The sequence below is a fragment of the Myxine glutinosa genome, chromosome 7, assembly GCF_964187855.1.
Source record: "Myxine glutinosa chromosome 7, kmMyxGlut1.1, whole genome shotgun sequence".
NCBI lineage: Eukaryota > Metazoa > Chordata > Myxini > Myxiniformes > Myxinidae > Myxine > Myxine glutinosa.
Window position 1 is genome coordinate 44,411,756 of NC_136267.1, and position 27,414 is coordinate 44,439,169.

The window sequence follows — 27,414 nt, forward strand, 5'->3', positions numbered from 1 at the left end:
GGTGTACTTACTTTTTCCACATGCGAAATTTGCATTTATGTTTATTTAAATTATACAATGGACTCCAAAATGTAAATGTTTCATGATATTTGTTATATTATATCACCTTTATCTATCAATATTGTTGAAATGATTATTGTTGAATATTGTCAAAACTTTACATGGGGTGTACTTACTTTTTCATGTGACTGTATGTCCTTTCATCTCCCTCGTCATGACATCTCCCACCTCCCATTGGAAACCTTCATTCATCGTCATCGTCATTAACGTTGATACCTCCCGACTGAAATCACCCTGTAAAACCACCCTGCAAGAACACATAAAAAACACAAAAGGTACACATAAAAAACACAAAAGATACACTTAAAAACACAAAAGGTACACATAAAAAACACAAAAGGTACACATAAAAAACACAAAAGGTACACATAACCTCCCCCCTGTAAAGTACACATAATTAACTAAAACAGGGGATTTGATTATTTTATTCCCACCACATGAAAATCATTATTTCAAAGAATACTATGCGATGCATGTCGCAGTGAGACAGCGGAAGGATAAATGAACCAAAGGACGGAACATCGATCTTTCTCAAAGGAGAAAAAGGCAATGCAGGAAGCGAGAGAGCTACGTTGTCTACGGGACCAATGAGGAGATGTTGTGTCGACCAATGTTAACATCTATATGTTAGTCGAACTTTCGACATGCCAGGGACCAATGAGCAGATGCCGCGAGTGAGCGGGAAAGACCCCAAGCCACGCCTGCGCTGGTCCTAATTTAAGGCAGACATGCGCTAGGAGAGATCCGGAATTACTTGGAAGAGAGAGCCATTTAGAGAGCCAGAGCCACTGGGAGGAGAGATAGGGGGCCGCTGAAGGAGAGGGAGGGAAGGAGACAGCGTCAAGGGGCACCGAGACAGCGCCACTGAAGGGGCTGAGGCAGAACCACTGCTCAAATGATTGATGTCCTTTCCTAAATTGGTCTGAGATAGGTATAAGCATAGCTAGACGGGAAGTTGTCCCCCTGTGATTGGCTCCGGTTTAGCCAATAACCATTCACAGTTCCCTCAGCCGTACTAAATAGACAGGTGGTTATTGAGGGCGTAGCCCCTAGTTAGGTTGCCGTGCCAACAGGAAGGTATCATGTAAGAACAGAATGTAACCCTGCCAGGCTGGTAATTCTAAGTCAAGCGGCTGCACCCGTATATTCGCGACCCAACGGACCGCGGAGTTATTTGAAGACCGGTGGCCTACAGATGTTGAAGAGCGGGGCTAACCAGAGAGCTTCCCACGCTTAACGATTAAGGTTTCTGGCTTGAGATTGCAAGGTCTAGAGTTCAAACTCCTGTCATGCCATTGAATTAACACAAGATGGGGTTGACTCAGCCTGTCATCCTTCCGAGGTTGGCAAAATTAGTAGCAGCTTACTGGAATGAATGAGGCATTTGGGTATCCTGCATCAGAGTAGCAACGCATCCAAGATTGTGTCCAATAGTCTAGAAACTGCTTCGGCAGCCTTATGCATCGTCACGGTGCAAAAAGGAGTGGTCATCATAAACATTATCATCATCAACCCTTGAACATTACACTAACTGGTTGCAAAAGGTCAATTAACGCAAGGGCAGTGCTTGGGCTGAGACAGAGGCCTGAGGAAGTCTGTTGGTAACAGATGAAATATTGATTGAGGCTAAATCTGCTCAGCCCTGTTTGTTACAAAACTACAGAGTAGCACTTCTGGCAATTTGTTGGTTGGCGTATTTTTTTGTTATTTTCTTCTTCAAATAAATATTAGTACCCGCCCTACTCACTAGCAGAGTACCCGCCCTACGAGCGACCTTGATCTAAGCATGCAACACGTTCCTTTGACACATACCTTTATTTGGGCAGTGTATACGCAATTGACTGCTCCCTCAATCGCTCCCGAAAATAAAATAAAAATAACCCAGGTTACGTGTATGAAGAAAAAACATGCCGACTGCGAATAATTCAAAACACCTCTCAGCAATGGAAAACGTGGGGACAGGAATACTGTACTGTAAAGGGTGGAGGGTCTTGTAATACCCTCTCCCACCTGCAGGTGGCGCTACACGATACACATTTACATAGAGAATTTGCAGCCAACCCCAAGACCACTGGAAAAGATAAAAGCACCCCTATACATTAATTGGGGGCATGCTGACACGATGTAGCAAGTTTGGATGTAATTGGGCCACAAGTGTAGGAGGAGTAGCGTGACAAACACTGGTCTATGAATTATAGCAAGGATCGAGATTTAAGGCTCAAGGAGAATCTGTTACATACAATAACTTGTAAGTACACAAATGGGAGTTATGAGGCACATCAATGCAGTTTAAGGAGTTTGAACCTGGGAACCTCATCTTTCGGACAAATGATGAATTGCGAAAGATGATGGGAATCGATCCTGTGATGGATGTTGTGAAGAGAAACAGGTTGAGATGGTTTGGTCATGTGTTGAGGAAGGATTAAAGTGACTGGGTGAGCAGAGTGATGAAAATGAATGTAGAAGGAAGTAGAGGACGGGGAAGACCGAGAAAGACTTGGCTAAAGGTGGTGGAAGAAGAAATGCGGGCAAGGGGGTTAACAAGGGGAGATGCAGAAAATAGGGCAATATGGAGAAGATTGTCATGGGGACCGCAAGGCTAACCCCCGCTCTAGCAGGGAAAATGGCCTTAAAATGCCTGTTGTTGTTGTTGTTGGACCTGGGAACCCATGATCACGAGCAATCGAACGACCATGAATAATTAAGATAGTCATATTGATTATAAAAGCCACATGACCATGAAAAATTATATACAGGTGCAAGAAAGTGTTGTGCAGAATGCCAGTTAAAAACAAATCTCACTTTGCTCCAGTCACGCTGTCTTGTGTTGTCCACCTGGGAAGCAGAGGATAGGCAGTAGTCAGCAAGAAATACGTGAACCATGGAAGACATATATTCTATACACATTGCAAATGTACGATGTAAGAGAACATCGACGACACTTAGTGTATACTTTAGTCTCCTTGATTATTATCAACAATCAGTCCTGTTTAGTATCCTTCAGTCTCAAGGAGAATGGTTCGTGAATACACATCTTTTAAATGCAAGCAGCAGGATCGCTCTAGAGGTTCCGGCTTAGTGCGCGAGGATAAGCACATCTGCTCTAAAACGACCTCTGACATGAAGTCACATTGTAAATTTGTCTCAACAACAGTTGTCAACTTTTATCTTCACTATGGAGCACTGTACATCTTCCCATGTCTTCTTGGACATTTACCTTGTGCCTTCGTATCAATTGCATGTTTGCGTGGGGTCTCCCTTGTGGAATCCTGTGTTAATCGGCCTCAACCGTTAAATTATCTTGCTCTTCCTCTTTTCCCACTGCCCAAGTCGTGATGGGCACCTTGTTAGGTCTGTCTCTGGGTTAGTTTTCTTCCAATTAAAAGCAAGTTGTGAAATCGAAAATTGCAGTTGACATCGGTTTTTCCTTTTCACAAACGGCCTGATCTGTGCTGGCCACTCAACTTTATATATGCCGCTGGTTCTTTCTCAAGAATAGAAGCAGGCCCTAAATCACAAGCAAGAGGGTGCGTCTTTGGACACATCTCTGACATTCTATACAGTCTGCATGGAACACTGCTCTGCTTGCCAAGTTTTCTGCTTGTGGATACAGGGTGACATTCCTTCTTGAATTGTGGACTTGCTTGACACTCGTGGCTCTCAATGGAATCCTTTAATCGATCTCAGTCGGACCTTAAATGCCGCCAAGGCAACATCTTTGGCTCAGTCCTGTTTCTAGTGCACATTACTGACCTATTCTTGCTCTAGAAACCCTCTTTTCCCCTTATCACGTGATTCTGCATTCGGCTGTACAATATCACATCCGACTGATAGGCCAGCAGGAATACCTTCCCTCTTTGTACCTGGAAACCATTAGAGGTTGGTTTCACACTTGAAGAGTCAAAATAATCCATTATCTCTTTCCACAATCAACGACTCAGAGGTTCAGTCTCTTGATATTCTGGATCACACCATCAACTACAATCTCTCCTGGGCACAACATGCATCAAAAGGCCTCCAAAACCAGCTGCAGACCGAGTATATCCTCTCTACTGCCAAGCTCTTCGGTAATAAATCTGAACTTCACGCACACAATGCCTTTGTCCATAGCTCAATGGAGTACTAGTCTCCCATAAGGGCTGGTGTCACTTCTTCACACTTTTCTCTTCTGGATGTTGTGGAATCCAAAGCTCTCAACCTCATTGACATCTCCCACAAAGAAGTAGAAGCACAGAGCCAGTTGTTCCCTCATCGTGGACAGGTTCTTGGCCTCATTGTTTACTACCACCTCTGCTCAGGTCTTATAACCTCTTTTCTTTCATCCCTCTCTCCTTCCTCCAGGTCACATTTTCTTCCAGCAACTCCATCATTGTGAACCTCAAAAGATCCAAGCTTATTGCCCAACTCGACTCCTATGTTCCTCTTTTCGCCCACTTTTGGATTTTCCTTTCTCGGTCTGTTCCAATGCACTCTTCTTTCCAGGGCATCAAGTCGGTAGAGTACCACAATCCAAAATCTTCATTCATCCTTTGTCTTGATCTTTTATACCTTCATTACTGCTCCTCATCTGCTTATGCGTGGTTGTATTTCCTTTCCTTTTCTCTCTCCTTGTTCTCATCCGTCTCCATGTTGTATCGGCGAATTGTCTTACTGTCAGTACGTTGCTTTTATGCCTTCTGTCACCTTGTTCCTCCATTATATTAGTGTAGATTTTGTCTTCGAAAAAGCATGGCATTGCATTTGTGGCCCTTCATTGCGGTTCATTGATAACCACATGGTTTAAGAGTTACATTTTGCATTCCTTGTTCCCTTTGTAAGTACTTGTCAATTTTATTGGTTATAAAACAGCTTTGCCTTCTAAATATTACTTGGCAGATAGACATAGGCCAATAAGTTTGCAATATATCTTCAATAAGTGTGAATAAATAACTAGAGGTTCCAGGGAACCTGAACTCAACTGGTCTATATCAATATGGTTAGAATATGCATAATAGAACCACAAACTATATAGTTTATATGTGCGTTTATATGTGCGTTTATATGTGTGTTTTCAAATATCTTTAAGTGGCAAAAGGCACAAGTTTCATCAAATTTGATCAGTATATGTGAATTTTAGAGCTTGGACGTCGTCCAAACTGATGTTTATGGGTCAAGTCATGTCATAGGTCACGACGAGGTCATTTTTCGGACATCGTCAAAACCCGTAATATACAGACTTGGCATTTAATATGGAATATTTTTTTTGTGGGGGTGAACTTACCTTTCAAGATGACTTAGAACCAAAAGTTCATTGGAATTATGTTGAAATTATTCTAGATTTTGTTAGTGACCTTTAAAAGAAACAAAAACCACATTTGACATTTCGAAGCAAATAAATTGATCCTTGAAAGTGATGTAAACTGATATCGAACTCAATTCACGGACATTATTGTGTTAAACTTCTGTACGTTTTCCAGAAGTATCTCTTTATTTTGCTCATTACCCAAATTTTTTTTCAACAAAAACAAAAGCTAAATTATGACTGGGATTACGGACAGTAAAATTACAGTTCAGTACTTCGTGTAACCCCCACGAGCATTCAGGAGAGCACGTACACGTCGAGGCATGCTGTTCACGAGATTTGCCAAGGTTTGGACAGGAATCGCTTGCCATGCAGTGACAATCGTCTGCTGCAATTCACGCACAGAGGTAGCCTGCTGGTCCAAGTTGTCGATTTGACGCATTAATTCTGCCCACAAGTTCTCTACCGAATTCATATCCGGGGACATGGCAGGCCACTCCATATGCTCTACACCACGGTCAGCAAGAAAGTGTTGGATCATGCGAGCACGATGAGGCCATGCATTGTCATCTTGGAAGACAAAGTTTCCTCGAAAGGCTGCACGAGCAAATGGAAGTAATGTTTCTTCCAGAATGTCCCTGTACTTGAACTGGTTCAGGTTTCCATTCAGAACAACCAGGTCAGTTTTGCCCCCTGCATGAAAAACAGCCCAAACGGTCACCCCACCACCCCCAGCTTGGACTCTTGGCACTATACAATCTTCGTTGTGGGCTTCATGCACTTGTCTGCACACTCGGACGCGGCCATCTTGACGATAGACCAGAAATCTAGACTCGTCACTGAAGGTCACGTGATTCCAGTGTCCTGGCTGCCATTGACGGTGCTCTCTGGCCCACTGTAATCGGCGCTGGCTGTGTTGTCTGGTCAGACGTGGCTTTCTCAGGGGACGCCTGGCACGATAGCCTGCATGAACCAGTCGTTGGTTGACTAGCCTTCTGGATACAGGCACATTTGTCTGTTGCTGCCACTCAGCCCGAAGCCGATTAGCTGAGTTGGTACGGCCATTGCAGACTAACCGGTGCAACTGGCGATCATCTCTCCTTGTGGTTCTGCGTGGACGTCCTGGCCTCGGTATTGGAGTAGGGACACCCCTCTGAGCATTTCGTTTCAGGATCTTTGACACCTGACCTTGAGTGATGCCATACTGCCGAGCAATAGCACGCTGTTTCATGCCAGAATTTCGTAAAGCCACCACTCAATGACAAACAACATTGTCAAGTTGACGGACCATCTCAAGAGGAAGCGGCAATAACTTTTGTAGACGTGCAGCAGTTGTTTTCCACTAATACAGAACGCAACAACCCTTATATACCCGAATGTGAAGCCAATCGTCAAATGTACCTGTCCTTACATTTTGTCACGCCACCTTTGATATAATCCTGTTATTGACTTCTTGCTGCGAAAGACAATCAGTGACATGGTTCTTTCAACAAAGACATCACCGAATGGTAAAATAAACTCACCAGATTGATATACTGAGTTCAGAAAGTAAACCCAAGTCAAGAAGAAAAAAAAATTCCATATTAAATGCCAAGTCTGTATGTGTTGAGGTTTGTTACATACTGTCTACACACCAAGTTTCAGCCTTCTAGCTACATTAGGAAGTACCAGATTGACAAAAATTGATTTTTCAATATGGCCGCCCTGCCGTGCCCATTTTTTGGCGTGCAACGCCCAAATGCAATCCCAAACTAGTTTACGTCTTAAAGATGCTGCATAACAAGTTTCATCAAATTTTATCAGTATTTGTGACTTTTAAAGCGTAGACGTCGAATTGTTTACAGACAGACAGACAGACGACGGACACTGGGTGTCGACAAAAACTCAGCTGGACATAGTCCAGTTGAGTTAATAAATAAATCAGTCTTTTCGTCTCTCCAATTATGGCAATTTTGAGGATCTGATGTCAGCTCTTCCAGCGAAAAATATTCCTCTCTTGAGTGCACTCATCGTGACATCAGTGTTGCTTTTATCACCACAACTCACACCATCACGATTTGTGGCAAATGCAAAAGATTATACAAATGTTTAAGGGAAAAGTGAATGCAAAACAATGCACAAAAATATGGAAAGGAAACAGAGAGGACGCATTGGTACGATATAGTCCGTGGGCTGAGTAGGGTTTACATGCACCCCCCCCACAACTTAACTTCCCGGGTATGTCCATGTACCCCCCACCCTAGGGGTTAGGAAAAACCATGTTAACAGAAAAAAAACATTCCCAAGGTACCTCCCACGCATATTTTGATGTTACCCCCCCTGTGTCAGTGATTTCCGAAAATTAGGGGTAGGCGAAATTCAAATGGCCATAACGTTTTACCTCGTCATCCTATGGTTGCATATGACCCCTCAAAATGTTTGTCCTGTGATACTCTTTACAATGATATGTGTTATATGCAAATGAGGTCACTAATGAGGTCACCAGAGGTCAAACTATGAGGGAATGAGTTTTTTTTCTGTTAACATGGTTTTTCCTAACCCCTAGGGTGGGGGGTACATGGACATACCCGGGAAGTTAAGTTGTGGGGGGGGGGGGTGCATGTAAACCCTACTCAGCCCACGGACTAATAGGTAGATGAGCATGATGTCAACGTAGCTGCAGTATAAAATGTAAGGGTGGGTTAAGATTATTAGGGTTATGATTAGCGTTAAAGTTATTGCAAAGATTAATAAGTATTTTTTAAATGACGAAAAAACTCACGGTCTTCGTTCAGGGTCTACATCACAAAAAGTAATGGATGCAACAGGGTAATGACGTCGAAAGAACAACCTGTAAAAGAGGCGTAGCATTAATTACAGCTTTCCCTGTCATTCCAGTACAGACAGGTTATTATGCTCAAGAAGGCAGAAACATTTAGCGCACAAAATAAATTTTGGTGTAGAATAGCAAAGTCAGGATGAGGCACAGAAATAGAATGGGAGAGTATACATTAAAGACAACTTGTAGAGGAATAGGTGTGTGTGGTAGGGTTGTTGTTGTTTTTGTATGCTGCTCTGCTGGTTGCATCATTTCTCTGGAAGCGCATTTGTACTGCTGATGCAGTGCCCAAATTACCAGTGAGCTGAAGGTCATGTGATCTTCCACACAGAGCAGAGTACTCAATTTGCCAACCTCAGAAGGTTGAGTCAAGTCAAGTCAAGTCAAGTCAACTCAGTACAAGCTGAGTCAACTCCCCGGTGTTAATTCAACGATCGACGGGGATTCAAACTCAGGATCCTACGATCCCAAGCCGGCACCCTAACTGTTAAGCCAACACCAGGCTTTGTGGTATGGTGATGGAGCATCATCGCCCAAAACTCAATCCAAACTAAACTAGAAAGCATCTGAAAATGTCAAGCCTGTCTGTGCCGTTTGTATTCAAATGTCTTCTTCTTCTTCTGTATGCTCAAAATAACACAAACAGTTTTTTTAAAATCCAAATTGAAAATTGATGATTTTACGCAACCATAACCTTTGACCTGTTGATCTAAAAAAAACAATCGGCTTCTAGCTTTTGCTTGGTGAACCAATTCAGTGACCCAATATGCAAATTCTTAAAATTTCAGATCAATCGGATGAAAATTGATGGTTTTTTGCGACGCTAACCTTGGACCTTTTGACCGAATTATTAATTTGCCTTCTCCATATCGTACTATAATTCACCAAATGTCCGTCCGTCCGTTCAAAGGTACCGCAAAAACGGCTGAACCGATCGCAACAATATTTTGGGTGGGTATTCCTGGGACCCCTTGGAGTAAAATAGGCTGTATTGTTTTTCCAATTTTTTTTCCAAGTTTTCCTGTTTTTCCAAACACAATGGAATAATATTTACCGATATGAACAGTGATGTGGCTTTTGTTGAAATTCTACGTACCAGGAGAGAGTAGATCAACTCCTGACGAACTCTTCCGATATAAACGCGCGGCTCCGAAGTAACGTGGCAGCGTGTGCAAAGCGACTGAGAAACAGGTGTAGCGGCCGCTTCCGTGTTACAGATTCGGTGCGCTCTCTTCACACACAACCGTGCGACTGAGAAAGACGTGTCGCGGCCGCTTCTGTTTTGCAGAATTCAATCTTTTTTCAAAATGGGCGCCATGTACTGTTTAGATTTTGATGATTTGCGTGTGATATGATTCAACGGATGTTTATATGAATCGTTTAAAATAAAAAAAAGCCTCAAATTTCTGATATTTTGCCTTTTCATATGGGCTTCCCAATTGAAGCCCCGCCCATAGGGTGGGTACCGACCGTTGCTCGTTCTCATAACAGAGGTTTGTTGAAAATTTGATGAGAAAACTCCATTGGCAAATTTAAATTTCAGGTAAATTGGATGAAAATTTATGATTTTAGGTGATGCTGATCTTTAACCTTTTCACATTTTGACAGAATTATTAACTTTCCTTCTCCATATTCTCATAATAAAGCTTTGTTGAAAATTTGATGAGAAAACTCAAATGGTAAAAAAGTTACGGCCCGGACAGATACACAGACAGACAGACCCGCAAGTGATTACAAAACCCCATCTCCTGCTGTGCAGGGTACGGGCTGGTAAGAAAACTTCACAAACTGATCCATGGATCATGATCCCTTACTGAAACGGAGGTGTATAGCTTGAGACCTGGGAGGGCTCCGTTCCACCTTCTGAAATTCAAATTTGGATTTTACAACACACACACACACACACACACACACACACACACACACACACACACACACACACACACACACACACACACACACACACACACACGCACATACACTACCGGTCAAAAGTTTAGGTACACCCAACATTTAAAAATATTTTACTGTTTCATGTGCAAAATGGACATAAGATGTGAACAAAATTCTTACCAAAGATAAATCTGCTTATCTACTGATAATATATTGTGCTTCAATGCATCTTTCTTGTGTGAAATGTAGGTTTAAAGCAATTTTTGGAAATAGGTCGAAAAGTGCAATACAACATCTAAACTGAAACGTGAAGTCAATGTTATAAACTTTTCATGTAAGGAGCAAAAACTGTTTACAAATACTCTGCGCTGTGTGGAATGAATGTTTGTTCTTAGTTTCTTCATCATGTGCAATATCTATTATGTTTACATAATAGATATTGCACAGAAAAATGTTTACAGAAAGGCCGGCCATACAATCTAATGACTGTGGTTTTTTTTGTTTCAGATTGCATGAACATGGGTGCCAAAGTTCAGCTAACGCCAGAAAAAAGACAGGCAATTGTAACTTTGAGAAAAGAAGGCCAATCCTTGAGAAAAATTGCAAAACAATTACAAGTGTCAGTAAATGCAGTTGCTTGTGCCATTAAACGACATTATGAAACTGGTAAAAATGCGGATATAAAACGTTCTGGTCGACCAAGAATCACAACAGAATCGTAGGACAAGTAATCCGAGTCACCAGTCTGCGCAACAGACGTCTCACAGCACCGGAAATTAGAGCTTAGCTAAACACCTCCAGCATTGCAACTGTTTCAAGGCCTTCTTTTCTAAGTTACAATTGCCTTTCTTTTTTCTAGCATTAGCTGAGCGTTGGCACCCATGTTCATGCAATCTGAAACACAAAAACACTCATTAGATTGTATGGCCGGCCTTTCTGTAAACATTTTTTGCAACACCTGGCAATAATAGACATTGCACGTGATGAAGAAATAAAGAACAAACATTCATTCCACACAGAGCAGAGTATTTGTAAACAGTTTTTGCTCCTTACATGAAAAGTTTATAACATTAACTTCACGTTTCAGTTTAGATTTTGTATTGCACTTTTCGACCTATTTCCAAAAATTGCTTTAAACCTACGTTTCACACAATAGTGGGGGGGCCAATGTAGCAGATTGAAATGCCCGGTGAAATTGCTTGTTAATTTTTGGACACTGGTTGGGCTGTCTTTAGGGATGATATAAGTTCTAGAAAAAATATGTCTCCAATTGTTTCAAGTTCTTTATGGCGGCCATTTTGGATTTTCAAAATGGCGGATGTCGAAAACGTAAAATTCCATTATCTTGGCTTCTAAATGACCTAGAGTTTCGATTCTGGTGTCCAGTTGTACATTTTTGGGGATAGAGAATTGAATGAAACCTTCTTTAATAACCTACAAGGGATAAAAATAGGTTTTTATGGCACAGCCGAACCAGTGTCCAAAATCTAACTTAATGCACATCTATCTTAATTGTTATTTGTTATTTGTATGTTCCAGATTCGTGACCCTGAGCTATGATGGAGCCAAAAAGCAAGAAAACCAAGAAAGAAACTGATTTCACACTTTGCATTCAGTGCCAGGATCCCCAAGGTGCACTAGTGACTGAGCCAGCACTGGGCTCATATGCAAAGTTTCTCCAGTTCATCCAGGAGAGGGCACGATATGGTGATGCCGACTTCAAACAGATCAGCGAACGATTAAGCTGTTTCACTGCCACTGACTTGAGGAACAATAAAGCAAAGTGGCACCGGGCATGTTATGGATCTACATGCAACACTGCTCACCTGGAGCGTGCTAGAGTTCGCCACCAGAAAGCCTGCGAACATGGCGACACCCAGCATCTTCATAAGAGGTGTGGACGTCCTTCTTCTGCACCTGCCGCTGCAAGTACCTCAGGTTCTACGCAAGACGAGACTCTTCACTTCACACGTTCATCATCAACTCCATTCAACAGAGACCTTTGTTTCTTCTGTCAAGAGGTCACTAAGGAAAGTGTACATGTTGTATGCACGTTCAACGCAGGTAAACAGCTGAAGAAAGCTGTTGAAGAAGGCAGCAACCACAAGTGGAAAGTTCAGCTGAGTGCTGCCATCAGTGCACATGATGCTCATGCGATCGACGTCAAGTATCATCTCCCATGCTGGGTGCAGAATGTCCAACGTGCTCCCAAGAGTGGGACATCAAGTGATGACAAAGAACACATACTGCAAGAAACTAATGTTATCAAAATAGCCGCAGACATTGAGTTTGTCAGCCTTGTTCGCTCTCTACTCCAAGCTGGTGAAATTCTCAACATGTCTGACCTGAAGTCGGTTTACTCCAGGATTCTTGACAATAATGGTGTGCACAATGTCCCATCACCTACTACCCAAGGCATGAAGGAGAAAATCAACTCTCACATTGATGACGTTCACTTCATGAAACCAAAACGTCGAAACGAGTCAGACTGTGTATTCTCCACTGCCGTGCGTGATGCAGCTGTCGAAGATGCAATGACGAAGACAAATGAAAAAAACATCGAACAACTGTTTGAGAGTGCCTCTGTTCTCCGCAGTGCCATTGCTTGTCAGAACAAGCACCCATGGCAATTTGAAGGAGAAATGAACACTGATGATGCTGAAAAGCATGTACCCAAAGTACTCTATGCTTTCCTCCGCTGGCTACTGGAAGGACCAGCCACGAGCATTGAGCCAGAGACTATGCGCTCAGCCACTATTCATCGAGATGTTATAACCATCAGTCAGAACATCATGTACGGCTACAAGTCAAAACGCCAAGTCACGTACAAGCCCAAAGAGCCAGATGCACCATTCCGCCATCGCTTAGAATGGCCACAGCAGCTTGCCGTTGCCATTGTAGTCCATCAGTCCACCAGAAACAAGAAGCTTCTGGATTTCCTGCATGGGTTCGGTCTGTCTGTTGATTATAGTCGGATCTTGCGGTTGGAGACACAGCTGGCCAACTCAGTCATAGAGTCTACGACAGAACAGGGTGTATACTTTCCAAGAACCATGCGCATAGGGACGTTTGTCTTCTTTGCAGTGGACAACAGTGACTTCAATGAAGACACACCTGATGGGAAGCGGACACTCCATGCTACAGCCTGGGCACTCTACCAACGACGGGAACATGCACCCTCCACAGATGAACATAGAACACTGACACTACATGACCGAAAGGCCAGACACTGCTCACTCAAGGTTCTGACTGCTCCAGACTTTGTTCCTTGCCAAGCACCAAACAAACAATCTGCCACAGGTACCACGTATAGCTTCAAGACACGGTCAAACCCAGATGTCACCAAGCCGTACTCTGCGACGGACACAGTGTGGCTACTTTCACGCACAATCATGCGAACAGCTGAAGCTGAGGACGTACAAGACGACATCATCCCACCAGATGACCAGCTGCAAGCTGCAGAACCCCAGCATGCTGACCCTGTTGGGTCACTCGTCCACGATCCAAAACAACCACCTGGCAGTAGGATCAAGCATCACGATATCCCAACTTGGACAGCCTACAACTCACTGCTCTCCTCTTCGAAGCCTCTGACAGAGGTCAACGCCCTGCCATTGGTAGCAGCACCAGCCCATGAATGGCAAACACTGATAACAGTCTTGAAACAGACACAGCAAATCAACTGCATGGTCATGGGTCCCGATAGGAAGACAGTGATCACCTTAGACATGGCCCTGTATGAGCGAGCCAAACAGCTGGAGATGACCAGAGATGACTGCAAAGGCAAGTGGGTACTGCGACTAGGGGAGATGCACACTGTGATGGCTGCACTGAGGGCTGCTGGGAATGCCATAGAGGACAGTGGTCTTGACGAGGCTTGGTCTGAGGCTGATATCTATGGCCCAACAACGACCAGACAAATACTGGAAGCCAAGCACATGAAGAGGGCTTTGGAGGCCCACATCACCACTGTCCAAGCCCTCTTCGACCTCTATGTGGACGAATTCTTCCAAGAGCATCCCCATCTGAGGGGCCCATGTACCCAGTCAGCACAACAGGTTGCCCAGAGCTGTCATCTACACAACCGAGAGGAGATGACAAGCGCGCAGAACAACATGCTAGCTGTCCTCGAGTCAAACGAAGTCCTGGAGGCCATGGCAAAGTTTGATGAGAGGAAAGAAGCCAAGAGTCCACTGTTCAAGTTTGTGCGACGCTACATGCGGATGATAATGCTGATATACACATTCATCCGTGCCACCCGTGATGGACAATTTGAGCTTCACCTGTCTTCACTGGATGAGATGTGCATATACTTCTTTGCACATGACAAACAGAAATATGCCAGGCTGACTCCCCGGTACCTTGCAGAGATGAAGGCCCTGAAGATGACAGATCCAGGGATCTACCAAGAGTTCATGGATGGGAACTTCAGTGTCCATAAGAATGAAATCCCCTTCTGTGCTGTAGGTGTGGACCATGCACTGGAGCACATCAACAGGATCATGAAGGTGACAGGGGGTATTGTGGGCATTACCCAGAATGCCAGTGCCCACGAAAGGTTCTTTCTGACAGCACCAGAGCTGAGTAGGCTTGCTGAAGAAGCCCGTCAGATGGCTGGCTCACAATCAGCTACACGCAAGGAGCACCACGACCTATCAACCACAGTCTGGGCTCGGCAGGAAGACAGCATTCGTCGACTGAAGAATGTGATCAGAGAGTCCATGAATCCCATGACGCATGAGGGTGAAGACCTGACGACTATCATCACCAAGGTGGTGATGCCAGCTGAAGTACAGAAGGATGTCTGCAACCAAGATGAGATTGGTCAGAAAGCGTATAACACGTTTGTTGCAGAGCGCATCAACACAAATGAAATCAACCTTTGGGCCAGAATGGGAAAGGTCAAACTGAAGATGTGGAAGAGTGCCAGGAAAGCTGTGAAGCACAAACTGGCAGACAAGGTTGTAGAGCTGAAAGACGACAGGTCACTGTTTGCGCGCATGCTGATCGTGGCCCGCTCACGACCAGAGATCAACTTGAAGGATGCCATAGGTCAATATGAATTCACCGCGCTTCCACGAACCCTCTTTGCAATGGCTGGGACACTACTACCATGCACAGACAAAAGCAAGCTCATGGGCATCCTAGAAGATCTACCCAAGAAGTCAACTGGCACTGGTCAGCAGCCAGACGACGACAATCCTGAACATACTCCACCCCCTCCCAAGAAGGTGACTGTCATAGACGGCATGGCATTAGTGCAAGCAATGGGTAAGCCACAATGGGTCAAAACATGTGCCCAGTGGGCTGGCCATTTCAATGCAACACTGGACTGCAAGACCAACGGGTATGATGAAGTCCACCTCGTGTTTGACCGATATGATCTGCCAAATTCACTGAAAGAGGCCACACGGGAGAGGCGCCAAGGTGGCAAGCCGCCCACTGCTTACCACGTTCAAGACAGCATCCCGATTGGGAAACTGACAGCAAAACAGTTCCTGTCGCACACCAACACCAAAGATGAGCTAACTGTCTATCTGGCAAAGAAAGCTCTGTGTCACTTTGAGGGGACTACCAAGGTCTTCATCGTCACTTCAAGGCAGGATGTCTTCTCCAACTGCATGGATGTACAGCATCTCCGTAGCTCCCAGGAGGAGGCTGATACGAGGATCTTTCTTCACAGTCTAGATGCCGTCCGAAGAGGTGCAACACAGCTGTACATTCAGTCACCTGATACTGATGTATTCATCCTAGCACTCCACCGGTACCATGAACTATGCAAAGACACATACTTCATCACGGGTGTGGGGAACAAGAAGAGGCAAATCTCACTGGAACCAATAGTACATGAACTTGGTGTCAGGAAGGCTGCAGCCCTACCAGGATTCCATGCATTCACGGGAGCAGACCAGACTGGTCGGTTTGCCGGCAAGGGAAAGCTCACATGTTGGCAAGCCCTCAATAGGTGCTCTGTTGAGGTGGTATCTGCGTTTCATGACCTTGGGGCCTCTGAGGAGCTGAGAGCTGACACAGAAAGTGACATTGAGGCATTTGTATGCCAGCTGTATGAGCCTCGTACTACAGTTGTGGATGTGGGCAAGCTGAGGTGGAGACTGTTTACCAAGAAACAGCTAGAGGCACAGAAGCTGCCACCAACACGGGGAGCTTTACATGAAGCCATTGCTCGTGCACATTTCCAGGCCATGGTGTGGCATCAGGCTGATGTACCGGACCCCCAGCTTCCACAACCAACAGAACATGGATGGAGAGCAGAAGGAGATCAGCTGGTGCCCATCACAACCAAGGACCCTCCAGCCCCAGCTGCCATCACACATCTAATCAAATGTAACTGCAAGAAGACCCAATGCATGTCTCACTGCTCATGCAGGTCTCAGCATCTCAACTGTTCTGAGATGTGTATGTGTGGGGCAGATGAAGAGGTGTGTGGTAACACGGGTCAGGAGCGCCCCATGGGAATCGATAACACTGATGATGAGGAGGATGGAGATCCTTCAATGTAACAATGAACACTGCCAACTAAAAATATTGCACAAAGACATTATAAGTGTACATTTGAACACTAAAGTCCAGCCTTTATGTGATTTAGAAGTGAAAATGATGGAAAAAAATATATATATGTGTTGGCATAAGTGCGTGAAAATCCAAGATGGCTGCCATAAGAACCCTTTTGATCATATGTAGGTGTATAAATGTGTGTTTATTGGATTAAGTATCCGCAAATATGTACATTTGGACACCAAAATTAACACTCTAGGTCATTTAGAAGCCAAGATAATGACAATTTCGGTTTTCAACAAACGCCATTTTGATAATCCAAAATGGCCGCTATAAAGAACTTGAAAAAAATGGAGACATATTTTTTCTACAACTTCTATCATCCCTAAAGACAACCCAACCAGTGTCCACAAATTAACATTTGAATTCAACGGGAAAACATTGGCCCCCCCACTACAAGAAAGATGCATTGAAGCACAATATATTATCAGTAGATAAGCAGATTTATCTATGGTAAAAGTTTTGTTCACATCTTATGTCCATTTTGCACATGAAACAGATTAAAAAAAAAAAAAAATGTTGGGTGTACCTAAACTTTTGACTGGTAGGGTACGTGTACACACACTCGCACACAGACGTGCGCACACGCACACACACACACAGACACACATATGCATGCGCGCACACACACACACACACAGTCACACACATCCAGTCACACACACATGCACGCGCACACATACACACACACACACAGTCACACACACACACACATCTCGTTTTTTCATTTCTGTTCCTCACAATTCTATCCCTCTCTTTCACTCACACACACACACACACACACACACACACACACACACACACACACACATTTCACACACACACACACACACACACACACACACACACACACACACACACACACACACACACACACACACACACACTTCATTTCATTTTCATTTCACACACATTTCGTTTTTTCATTTCTGTTCCTCACAATTCTATCTCCCTCTTTCATTCACAGACAGACACACACACATACAGTCACACACACATGCACACACACAACACGCACGAGCACACACACACACACACACACACGCACATACACACACACACACACACACGCACACACGCACACACACACACACACACACACACACACGCACAAACACACACGAGCACAAACACACACATACAGTTACGCACACCCACATTGATGCTTTGAGACGTGGGTAGCTCCTTTCCACTTTCTGAAACCTGCACGCAGACCGTGGCCCGAACGCCTCAATTGTTTTGTGACCCACCTCTAGACTCTAGTACTAGTACTAGTAGTGGACTACTACTCTGAATGTATATCGATCTGAATTTTTGCTTGAAGTTTAAATATTGCTGAAAAAGAATGAAAAAAACTCGTCAGTGCAAAAGGTTACACGTTAATTAGTAATAGTAATTACAAAAAAAATTACAACAGACCGCGCCACCATATGTTGAATAACCGTGTACTATTAGTATTACTGCATGAGTATTAGTCCTGGCTCTGTGTGACAGTTCGTGTCCATTGTTCATGCATCACGGCGGCGGCGTCAACCGAGATGTTCTTGCTCTATATCATTACGATTAATTAATATTAATGTATATACTGTATTCGGTAGAGTTAAGGAAAATCCCATAAACAACAAGCGAACTTTGAGGCGTGGAGAATGCCGCTAGATACCTTGAAGCCACGCCCCTTTTTCAGCGTTTGCTTGTTTACGTTGCAATAATCGGTTGTACGATAAAGGGTTAAGCTGTACTCTAAAAGGCCAAGATAAAATTATCAACCCGTGTTTGTTTAATTTCGAGAAAAAACCGTAGTCAGAATACGTTCGAACCATGGAAATGTTTGTTTGTGCTCAAAGTAACGACCGAATGTATCACGGTCAAAAATCGTCAGTCAGACACCAAATTGCGTATTTTAGTACGAGAGACTGTTCCCTGGTCTTCATGTCAATTTATGTCTTTTATGCATTTATATTTGTATTTCAACAATATTGTATGTATTTAATGTATATAATGTATATAATGTATATATTTAATGTATTAAATTTTTTTTATATATATATTTTTTTATATGCATTTATATTTGTTGAAATACATTAATTTTTTTCATTTTATATGCATTTATACTTCCACTTCCAATGATGATCAAAGGAAATTGGATGCACCTGAACTCGATTTATTATGTCAAATAAAAGGGGTTGAATACTGTTATGTCGGTTGGGTAGGGGATATATAGATCCAGGTAGATCTGCATAGGTATCATGCTTCGGCTGTCGTGATAGGAAACCTCACCTGTAATAAGTTCTGTTTAGGCGGTTTGTTCGGATTAAGGTGTATCTTCGTCCCCATTACGAGGAATGGGGCATGATAAATAGTTCTAGGGATTATGCTAACTCCATTGTATGTGAAACCTCTGTGATTATTCCAGTGTCCCGTCTGGCAACGCACTCGTATACAGTAGATAGATCCATTAGTGCACACATTAATTAATCCCCCGCCGCCACAATGACTGACCGGAAGAACAAACAGGCAGCGGCCGCGCAGTAGTACACCATGGCAAGCAAACATCGCGCAGGCAGGCCGAGAGACATGCACAGAAGGACCCCGTAATACGAGCGCTGATGGGAGAGCAGAACGATGAAGGACGTGCCACTCTGACTGGCCACCGACAAATGACAATCACCAAAGGCGTGAACATTCGGCCAGTCGGAGTGGAGGGCGCGAAGGAGGACGCAAGGAGCGACGCAGCGGTTGGACGAGAGAATCGGGCAAGCTGACATTTTGCCCTTCTCGTTCCTGGATCCATCCTGCCCGGACCACTGTATCGACCTTTCTTCTTGCCTTGTTCTTCTGTCCTTGCCTTGCCCTGCTAGTTTGGTCCCTTCATCTTCGACTCTCTCGCCACGAACGTTGGGTGCATCGGAAGGCCGTGCCGAATCCAAGGAGGACGTTGCATGGCTGCGGAGGCGGGTTGCACGCCCGCTCGCTCGCTTTGCGCGGGAGGCTTTGTGAACGGTGAACGGGGTTGCGTCGAGGCCTGTTTGGGCCGACGCCGGAGCCGTGCCTAGACGACGTCAACGGACCTGACGACTGATCGAGCTAAGACGCACAAACACAAACACAACGTTTCCTTTTATTTATCCTTTCCCTGTGATTGTATTTGAAGTGAGGTGAGGGGACGTCGCGATTTAGGACATTTATTTACCGGCGCGTTCTTGTTATCGGCATCCGTGGCAATAAAGCCTTGTTCTTTTGTATATTCTAAATCCCGTGTTCATGTGAGTTCAATCACTTTTCAGGTTGAAGACGCTGGCGCACGCGGACCGTGAGGTAAATCTCGCCGCTTCTTCTTCTTCTTCTTCTTCTTCTGCTTCCTACTTTCCTCCCCCGCACATATGTATAGCGAAATCCGCCATTGATCATCGCCTCATTAAGCTCGTTTCCATCCGTGATTGCCCGGTCTTCACCGAGGGCAATCGCACGACAATACTTATTGACTCAATACATTTCAGATTTAGATTTTTAATTAATTTGGAAAAATTTTTTTTTGAAAAAACAATATTCAATTGTGACATTATGCGGTATTATGTGTAGATTGTTGATAAAAAAATCTTTAAAGTTTAATCCATTATGAATTCAGGCTGTAACACAACAAAATGTGAAAAAGTCAAGGGGTGTGAATACTTTCTGAAGGTACTATATCTTCAGTAAATTTGTTTTAATTTACAGGGTGACAGGCAATACGAGAGCCATTCTTCAGTTACTGTGCAAGGAACAACAGAACTGTTCAAAGCAGTTAAACAATTCAAGATTTCACCTCCTTTGGTTGTCCGTTAGTGTAATTCCCTGTGCTGACACTTTGAAATGGACTGTCGTCGGCACCGGTCGAGGGGACATGTTGAGTGTTTCACTCGCTGCCTTGGCGATGGCGTGTGAACCCGTGAGCGACTCCATCTCCACGGTGTTCAGGTAGAACACGTTGCAAGCTGTGTCAGATACATTGAAGAGATGCACCTCTTTCACCAAGTTGGGTTACCAGGCATTTCCAACAATCTTTTACTGATCAACCAGGTTGTTCCTGTTAGTGAACATGGTAAATTCCTGACATTACAAGTCTTAAATAGATCGTTATATTTTGTCACAAAAAATAATCTTGACTCGTATGTGCATGTGGGATATGTGCGTATTTATCAAGATACAAGCCAGTTTGTCTGTTCCTAGTCCTCTCAATCAAACACAACTCCACTCCTGCACCAAACTCAAGAACTTCTTCATTTCTCTCCTTCAATCTAATCCTTTCCTTCAAGACACCCACGTTTGTGTCTCGATATCCTCCTTTCTCAATGTCCATGTCTCAGGCCCACACGACACCACACTCCAAATCAAGAATTTCATTCACATTTTCTTTAGTTGCTTATTGAAGCTCTTTCTCGTGAGGTCATTTATTTTGTTAAAAGGTACGATGCCAGTAGAGCAGCAAAAGAAAGTGAAGAGGATTTGGTGAAAATTTTCTAGAGGGGAGGTGCGGACGACGACGCGATGACGACTCTTTTTGGATGTGATTTGAATGGGCACGTAGGCCTTGAAATAGGTGGTTCTCAATGAATGAATGTTGAGGAGGATATATGGGACCAGAGATGAGAGGAGAATGGATTTTAAAGACAGCAGAAGATTTGGAACAATCTGTAGCAAATATATATATATATTCATATATATATATATATATATATATTTTTTTTTTAACAGAGGACCGGACGGACATAAGAACACTTTTTGAAAGTGGACCTGACAGAACCCTGATGAAGTGTTTCATAGTGAGGCAGCAGGATAGATGAGGGATTTTCGCTTCTAAGGTAATTATAGTGGAAGCAATAGGAGCAAACATAGATTATTAGTGTTAGACTGAAAGCTGGTCAAGATGGGAATCTTGGGAAGAATAGGGAAAGCAGGGTGCCAATACTTAAAAAAAAGTCTTAGTACAAAGGAGTGAGTGGAGGAACATGGAGGCCTTGTTCGGGGCAGGCTGGGTTAAAAAAAATAAAGGAAGGGAAAGCAAAGAGAGGGAGCATTGGTGATGGAATTTGGAGGATTGGGAGGCATTCAGACAGAAAAAGGCCTTTAAGGAACAGCAAGTTAACAGTCAGGCGACAGCAGGATGTGTGGGGAGAAGTAAAATGAAGCAAAGAAAGCAGTGGCAAAGCTGAGCCAGGAGGTGTCTTGAGGGAGCCATGAGAAGTTTGATTCTGAAGAGAGTGAGAATATTATTTATAAGGTGGGCAACAGCAGGGAAGTGGGTAGAAGGGATATTGGAGAAAAGAAGGTGATAAAGAGAGGTAGAGGAGACATTATTAACAATAAGGACTTTCTTAGTAGATGGAAGGCATGTCTTGAAGATCTGCTGAATGTGGAGAATGGGAGTGATGTATTATGGGAGGTTGGCAAGGGAGGCAGGCCAGTTTGAGGTATCGAGTAAGAGAAGGATGTGGCAGCACTCGGGGAAAACCAACATAGTGAAAGCAAGTGGCCCATCGGGGATTGTATTGCAGATCATTCAGTGATTGGGGTGTCGGAGGTATGGGTTGGCTTACATCAAGGTTCAGCTCTGTGTTTTTTGTTTGTGGTGGTGATTAATGTGTTGTGAGGGATAAATAAGAGGGTTGATTTGGGAATTTGTGGTGATACCAGACTCTGCCGACAGACTTCAGGATGTAGAGGTTTGCATGTCAGGAAAGTTTGGGAAGTGGGGGCTGAAGGATAAATGTAGAAAAAACCGATGTATTGGTGAACAAGAGAGAGGTAAAAGAGGATGTGGATGCTAGAGTTAGAGCAGGTGGGAAAATAAAGGTACCTGTGTCCCACTTTGAAGGAGGTTGGGTAAGGGTTGGAGTGGGGGGGGGGGGGGGGTTGGTTTCAGGTAGGGTGGCAGAGAGTGAGGGCTGTGTGAAGTAAGTGGTGTGTTTATGGGTTTTTGATCGATATAATCCAGTTACGCTGAGGGTCAAGATTTACAAAATGGTCGTGATACTGGTTCTGTATAGAGCCGAGTCTTGGAGTTAGAGGAATGAAGATGAGAGCTTCTCAAAAGGATGCAGATGTGGATGCTGAAAGGGGTGATGGAGATCTATCCGAGGGGAAGCAAGAGGAATGGGGATATCAGGAGATAAGGGACATGAGTGAAAAGGGATGGAAGGGACATCTGCATTGGTTGAGACATGTGCTCAGGAAGAAGGAGGGGAATGTGGTCAGGCATGTCTTTGTTATGGATACAGCTGGCAGGAGGAGAAGGGGCACACTCAAATTTACATTGTAAAAAGGTAGTGGAGAGGGACATGAGAGAGGTGAGGGTGCAGATAAAGGATCCTCATATGAGAGGGGTATATCATATACACTTTAACACAAGAGGAGGCCATTAGGACCCATCAGGCCTGTGCAATTGTTGCCAACCTGAGACCAGGCCAGGGTTGGAACCGCAGACCTCCAAGACTTAGAACGGACACTCTAACCATTATGCTGCCATAACTAATGATATCCAAAAATTCCTGCAGAATCATCAGCACCTGACTTAAAGCAAACGATGCATCAGAGTTCATTATCTCATTCTATTTCCTGTATTTTCAGATATCTGAAATGTTGCACTGTCATTTTACCCCTTGCGCAGAGCAAAAAGCTGAGTTAAGCAATTGGTTCACTCTGTGTCTGTCTGCATCAGTCTGTGATTGAGAAACTACTTAATGTCAACTGAATTTTATATTTTGAACACTGTAGAACACGAGTCGGAAAATTAATCCCGAACACAAACCTGTAGTTTATCAGTACTTGGGCTCTGAAGTTGTCAAATTGTACGGAATCATATTCTGAGTGCGCATGTGTACTGGGAGGGGTAAGGTAATCCTTTTAGTCTGTCTGCCTGTCTGGCAGTCAAATAAAATTGAAAATCTTCCAAACAGGAAACTTTCCTTACTTACTGTTTTTAGGGACAGCATAAAGGACACAAACACCAGTCACAAATAACTAATGTAACGTACCTCCGCCAGGCTGAACGCCAGGCTAATGAAAGCCTACTTTTTTCTTTTTTTTTGTATACTACATCGAGGCTGGTGTAAGAGCTAACATTAATGACAAAAAAAAAAACAGACACATAAGACAAAATAAAGGGAGCGGGAGACAAGATGGGGAGAGAGGGGGAAGCACACAAGAGGGGGAAGCACACGATGTCTCTCCGAAAAGACCGACTGGACAACCCTCCCATCCACTTTCTGAATAATCCTCTCCAAGAAGTTCTGTCACTCAAGCTTTTGGGTCTCACTATCTGCCATGATCTTTCCTGGGAAAACCACATTTCAAATCTGGCCTCCAAAGCCAGTCGCCGACTGGGCATCCTCCGTCGTGCGAAGTCCTTCCTTGGCACACCTGAGCTCCTCACCACATATAGCCTAGTCAAAAAATCTGAAAATGTGCCTTTATAGAATGATTGAGGCATTTTTGAGTAAAAGCAAGCAAACCACTTTTTCTGGGGTAGTTTTTCATGCTGAATATGAATCTGTTGTTTGCCAAGCCCAAAAATGCGTAATTAGGTCACTAATCAAGGTCAAAGGTCAATGAGTGCAAAATTCAAAATTTTTGAAAAAATGCTTTATTTTACATCCCCTATCTGTACATTTCAATTATTTTACAATATTTTGTCTAGTAAGGTTGCTAAAGCTTTTCAAAATCTTATTTTTAAAGGAAAACGTGAGGACACATCTATGCTCATTTGCCTTTATCTCTGTAAGGGGCGACAATTAGTTTTTGCGTAATTTGCTTGCAGTTTAACCTCTAAATGCACAATGGGGCAGAGTTTTTATGCTCCTATTGATGGTCTAGAGATAGATTTTATAAAGACAGAATCTAAATGTCACCGGTAAACAACATAGGTCAAAGGTCAATGAGTGCGAAAGTCTTGCAATGACGTAACAGTTACTTGCACTTGAAACCATCCCTTTCACTCAACAGTGAAAGTGGCTTCATCTTTCTGACCCCAATGCATTTGCCATGTTTGTCAAATCATTTCCATTCAGACAGAGCAGGGTGTTCTTCAATAGACCCTTAATGATGAAGAATGAATCTAATAGCCTAGCATAAGCCATCTAGTTCGTACCCTAGGCATCAGGCATTAAACATTTCAGGAGTACAGGTAAGGGTCTTTTTAAGATTGTTAAAAAATGAAATATAAAATCAAATGAAAGTAAAGGAATGCATTCTTCTTTGGTGAGATACATGTACATACAAATGTGTAATGTATGCTTGACATCTCACATCATAGGCAGGCCTACATACATGTACATTTACCTAACAGTAGCAAAAAGACAGGCAGGGCATGGGCATTGACGATGAGTGCCTAATGCATCTACCACTAATGAATTAGTGATATCGGTTAGATGTTTTGTCTTGAAGAAGCTTTACTTTGTGTCTTTGAGAATAAGATTAAAACCCGGGCCAACACTGCCTGCGCTTATTCGATCATTTAAGGGCTGTTGCAGTATATCATACAACGTTGTAGTTTTCATGGTCAGAACATGCGTGCCTGGTGCTTAGTTTGGTTTCTGTTTCTCCCCTCAGGCCAACCATGGAACCTATTGCCAGCCTCAAGCGACAGCGTGAGGATGTGTCGTTTGAACTTTGTATCATTTGTCAGGGAACTAGCCAGGTCAAAGATACGATTTTCAACCAGACAAACCAGGGTATTGCTGCCATCAGAGAGGCGACCGAGCTCCGATGCAAACTTAGACACTATGAATTTCGATCAGCCGTGGACAGGCTTTCGACTCTCTTTGCAGAGCCTCCAGAAAGTCTCCCCAAACTTAAATGGCATAAGCTATGTTACTCTGCATACACACACAAGGGGAAAATAAATGCTAAGCTAGCCAAGGAACAATCGAAAAACGAAAAAGATCCTGAAAGAAAGAGTGTTTCGGCTGAAGCATGTCCGTTTTTACGCAGTAGTACTACTAAGATGAACTGGACATTGTGTATGTTCTGCCAGAACTTTGACAAGAAGCAGAAGACAAGTCGTGTCACAACCTTCAAAATGAGTAATGAAATTACGGAAAAAGCTAAATTTGTACATAACATCTTAGTCCGTACTGCAAATGAGAATGATTTAATCTCAGCTGAGGCATGTTACCATGTTAACTGTCTTAGTAAATTCTTTAGGGATGTCAAAAGGGCGGAAACTGAAAGCAAATCAGCAGACATGGCGATATCATGGTTGTGTCAAGAGCTGCGTCACTCTGCTGAGAAAGGGCACGTATTTGAACTATCTGCAGTGTTCGAGAGGTACAAAGAGTTAGCCAGTGAGTGCGACGGCACAATTCCTACATCGTATCTTAGTAGACTGGGGACTTTTAAAGAAACTTTGGCGAATTGCATTGGGGACATTTATGAATTTCTTGTGCTAAGAAATTTGGCGCCTTCAGAGAAACAAACTTTGCTTCTTCCACGACATTTCAGTCACATACCTCTTTCAGAAATGGTGTGCGGTCAGAACAGTGCAGACTATATTCCCATATTTAGACAACAGGATGATCATTTTCTGTCTTTAGTGCACGTTGCTCTGCAACTCCGCAGTGATATCATGTCACATCCTGCATTCGAAGGTTGCGATGTAAGCGAAAAAGCAGAGTTGGCAAGTGTACCACCATCTGTACTCATGTTTGTGAAAATCTTGCTTGGAGGCCAAAGTAGTGTCGATGCTGAGTTTGACGAAAGTGAGATGTCTGAAACTGGTTGGGTGAAGAAGACAAGGGTCCTTAGCATTGGACAAGACATGGTCTATGGTGTATGTGGAGACAAGAAGGCACCGCCTAAACACGTTGGAATGGGTATGACGCTGCACCAGTCAACTCGATCAAAGAAATTAGTTGAGCTATTCCGTAATGCTGGGCACATAATCAGCTATAACCGGGTTCTTAGGTATGACACTGCCATGGCTGAAAACACTCTGAAAGCGCTTGATCAAGAAACTGGGGCAGTTGTTACCAGCAACCTGGTTTCGGGACGATTTGTGCATTTTTCTGGCGACAATATTGACATCAATGACTCTACCCTAGATGGCAAAAATACATTTCACGCTACTCAGTTAGCTGCCTGGCAGAGGGGGCCATCTGCTGAAAGCGGTCTTGGAGACATCAAACCATCCAATACGTCAACGTTGGATATACCAACAGCAGTTGAAAAGATCCATGAGGTATACATCAACAAGGATACCCTCATTCCCGAGTTTGGTGAGGTTGAAACAGGATGGTTTCTTAGGGAGAAATATACTGGCAGTGCTCTTCAAGACTGTGAACATCGGGACATGGCATTCTTAGCATCTCGCCAAGGAGAAAGCGAAAGATATTCCTGGACCACGTTCAACCAGTTGCACAGCACTAAGGAGGAACCACCCAAAACTACCATTGGCTATATGCCAATCATACTAGCCCCAGCTCATGAACATTCCACTTTGAACACCATGGTGCGCAGGGCACTACATGTCGCAAGGGCCCTGAATAACCGCTACGCTGTGATAACAGTTGATCAGGGGTTGTATCCCCAACTGATGGAGCTGAAATGGTCAGTGCCCGACTTCAGAGATACCCTAATTCCAAGACTAGGTGGGTTACATATCACTATGAATTTTTTTAAAGTGCTAGGGCAACATACAGAAGATTCTGGTATACATGAGCTGTGGGTTGAAAGTGGTTTACTTGGGCCAAATTCGGCTGACAAGGTTAAAGACGGAAAATCTTACGCAAAAGCAATGAGGGCACACAAATTAACT

The 27,414-nt window shown here is 43.7% G+C and overlaps 1 protein-coding gene across 7 annotated transcripts in view; it reads right to left on the minus strand.

Moving 5' to 3' along the window:
- The window catches only part of LOC137431178 (tensin-3), a 391,044-nt gene that overhangs the window by 14,598 nt on the left and 349,032 nt on the right, over window positions 1-27,414 (minus strand). For all 7 annotated transcript variants that reach the window (XM_078781594.1, XM_068122190.2, XM_068122191.2 and 4 more), the window contains 3 exons: window positions 20,431-20,599; window positions 8,103-8,171; window positions 2,863-2,895 (listed from right to left, as the gene is read on the minus strand). In XM_078781594.1, the coding sequence (XP_078637720.1) occupies window positions 2,863-2,895; window positions 8,103-8,171; window positions 20,431-20,599 (271 nt within the window). The remainder of the gene's footprint in view (window positions 1-2,862; window positions 2,896-8,102; window positions 8,172-20,430; window positions 20,600-27,414) is intronic.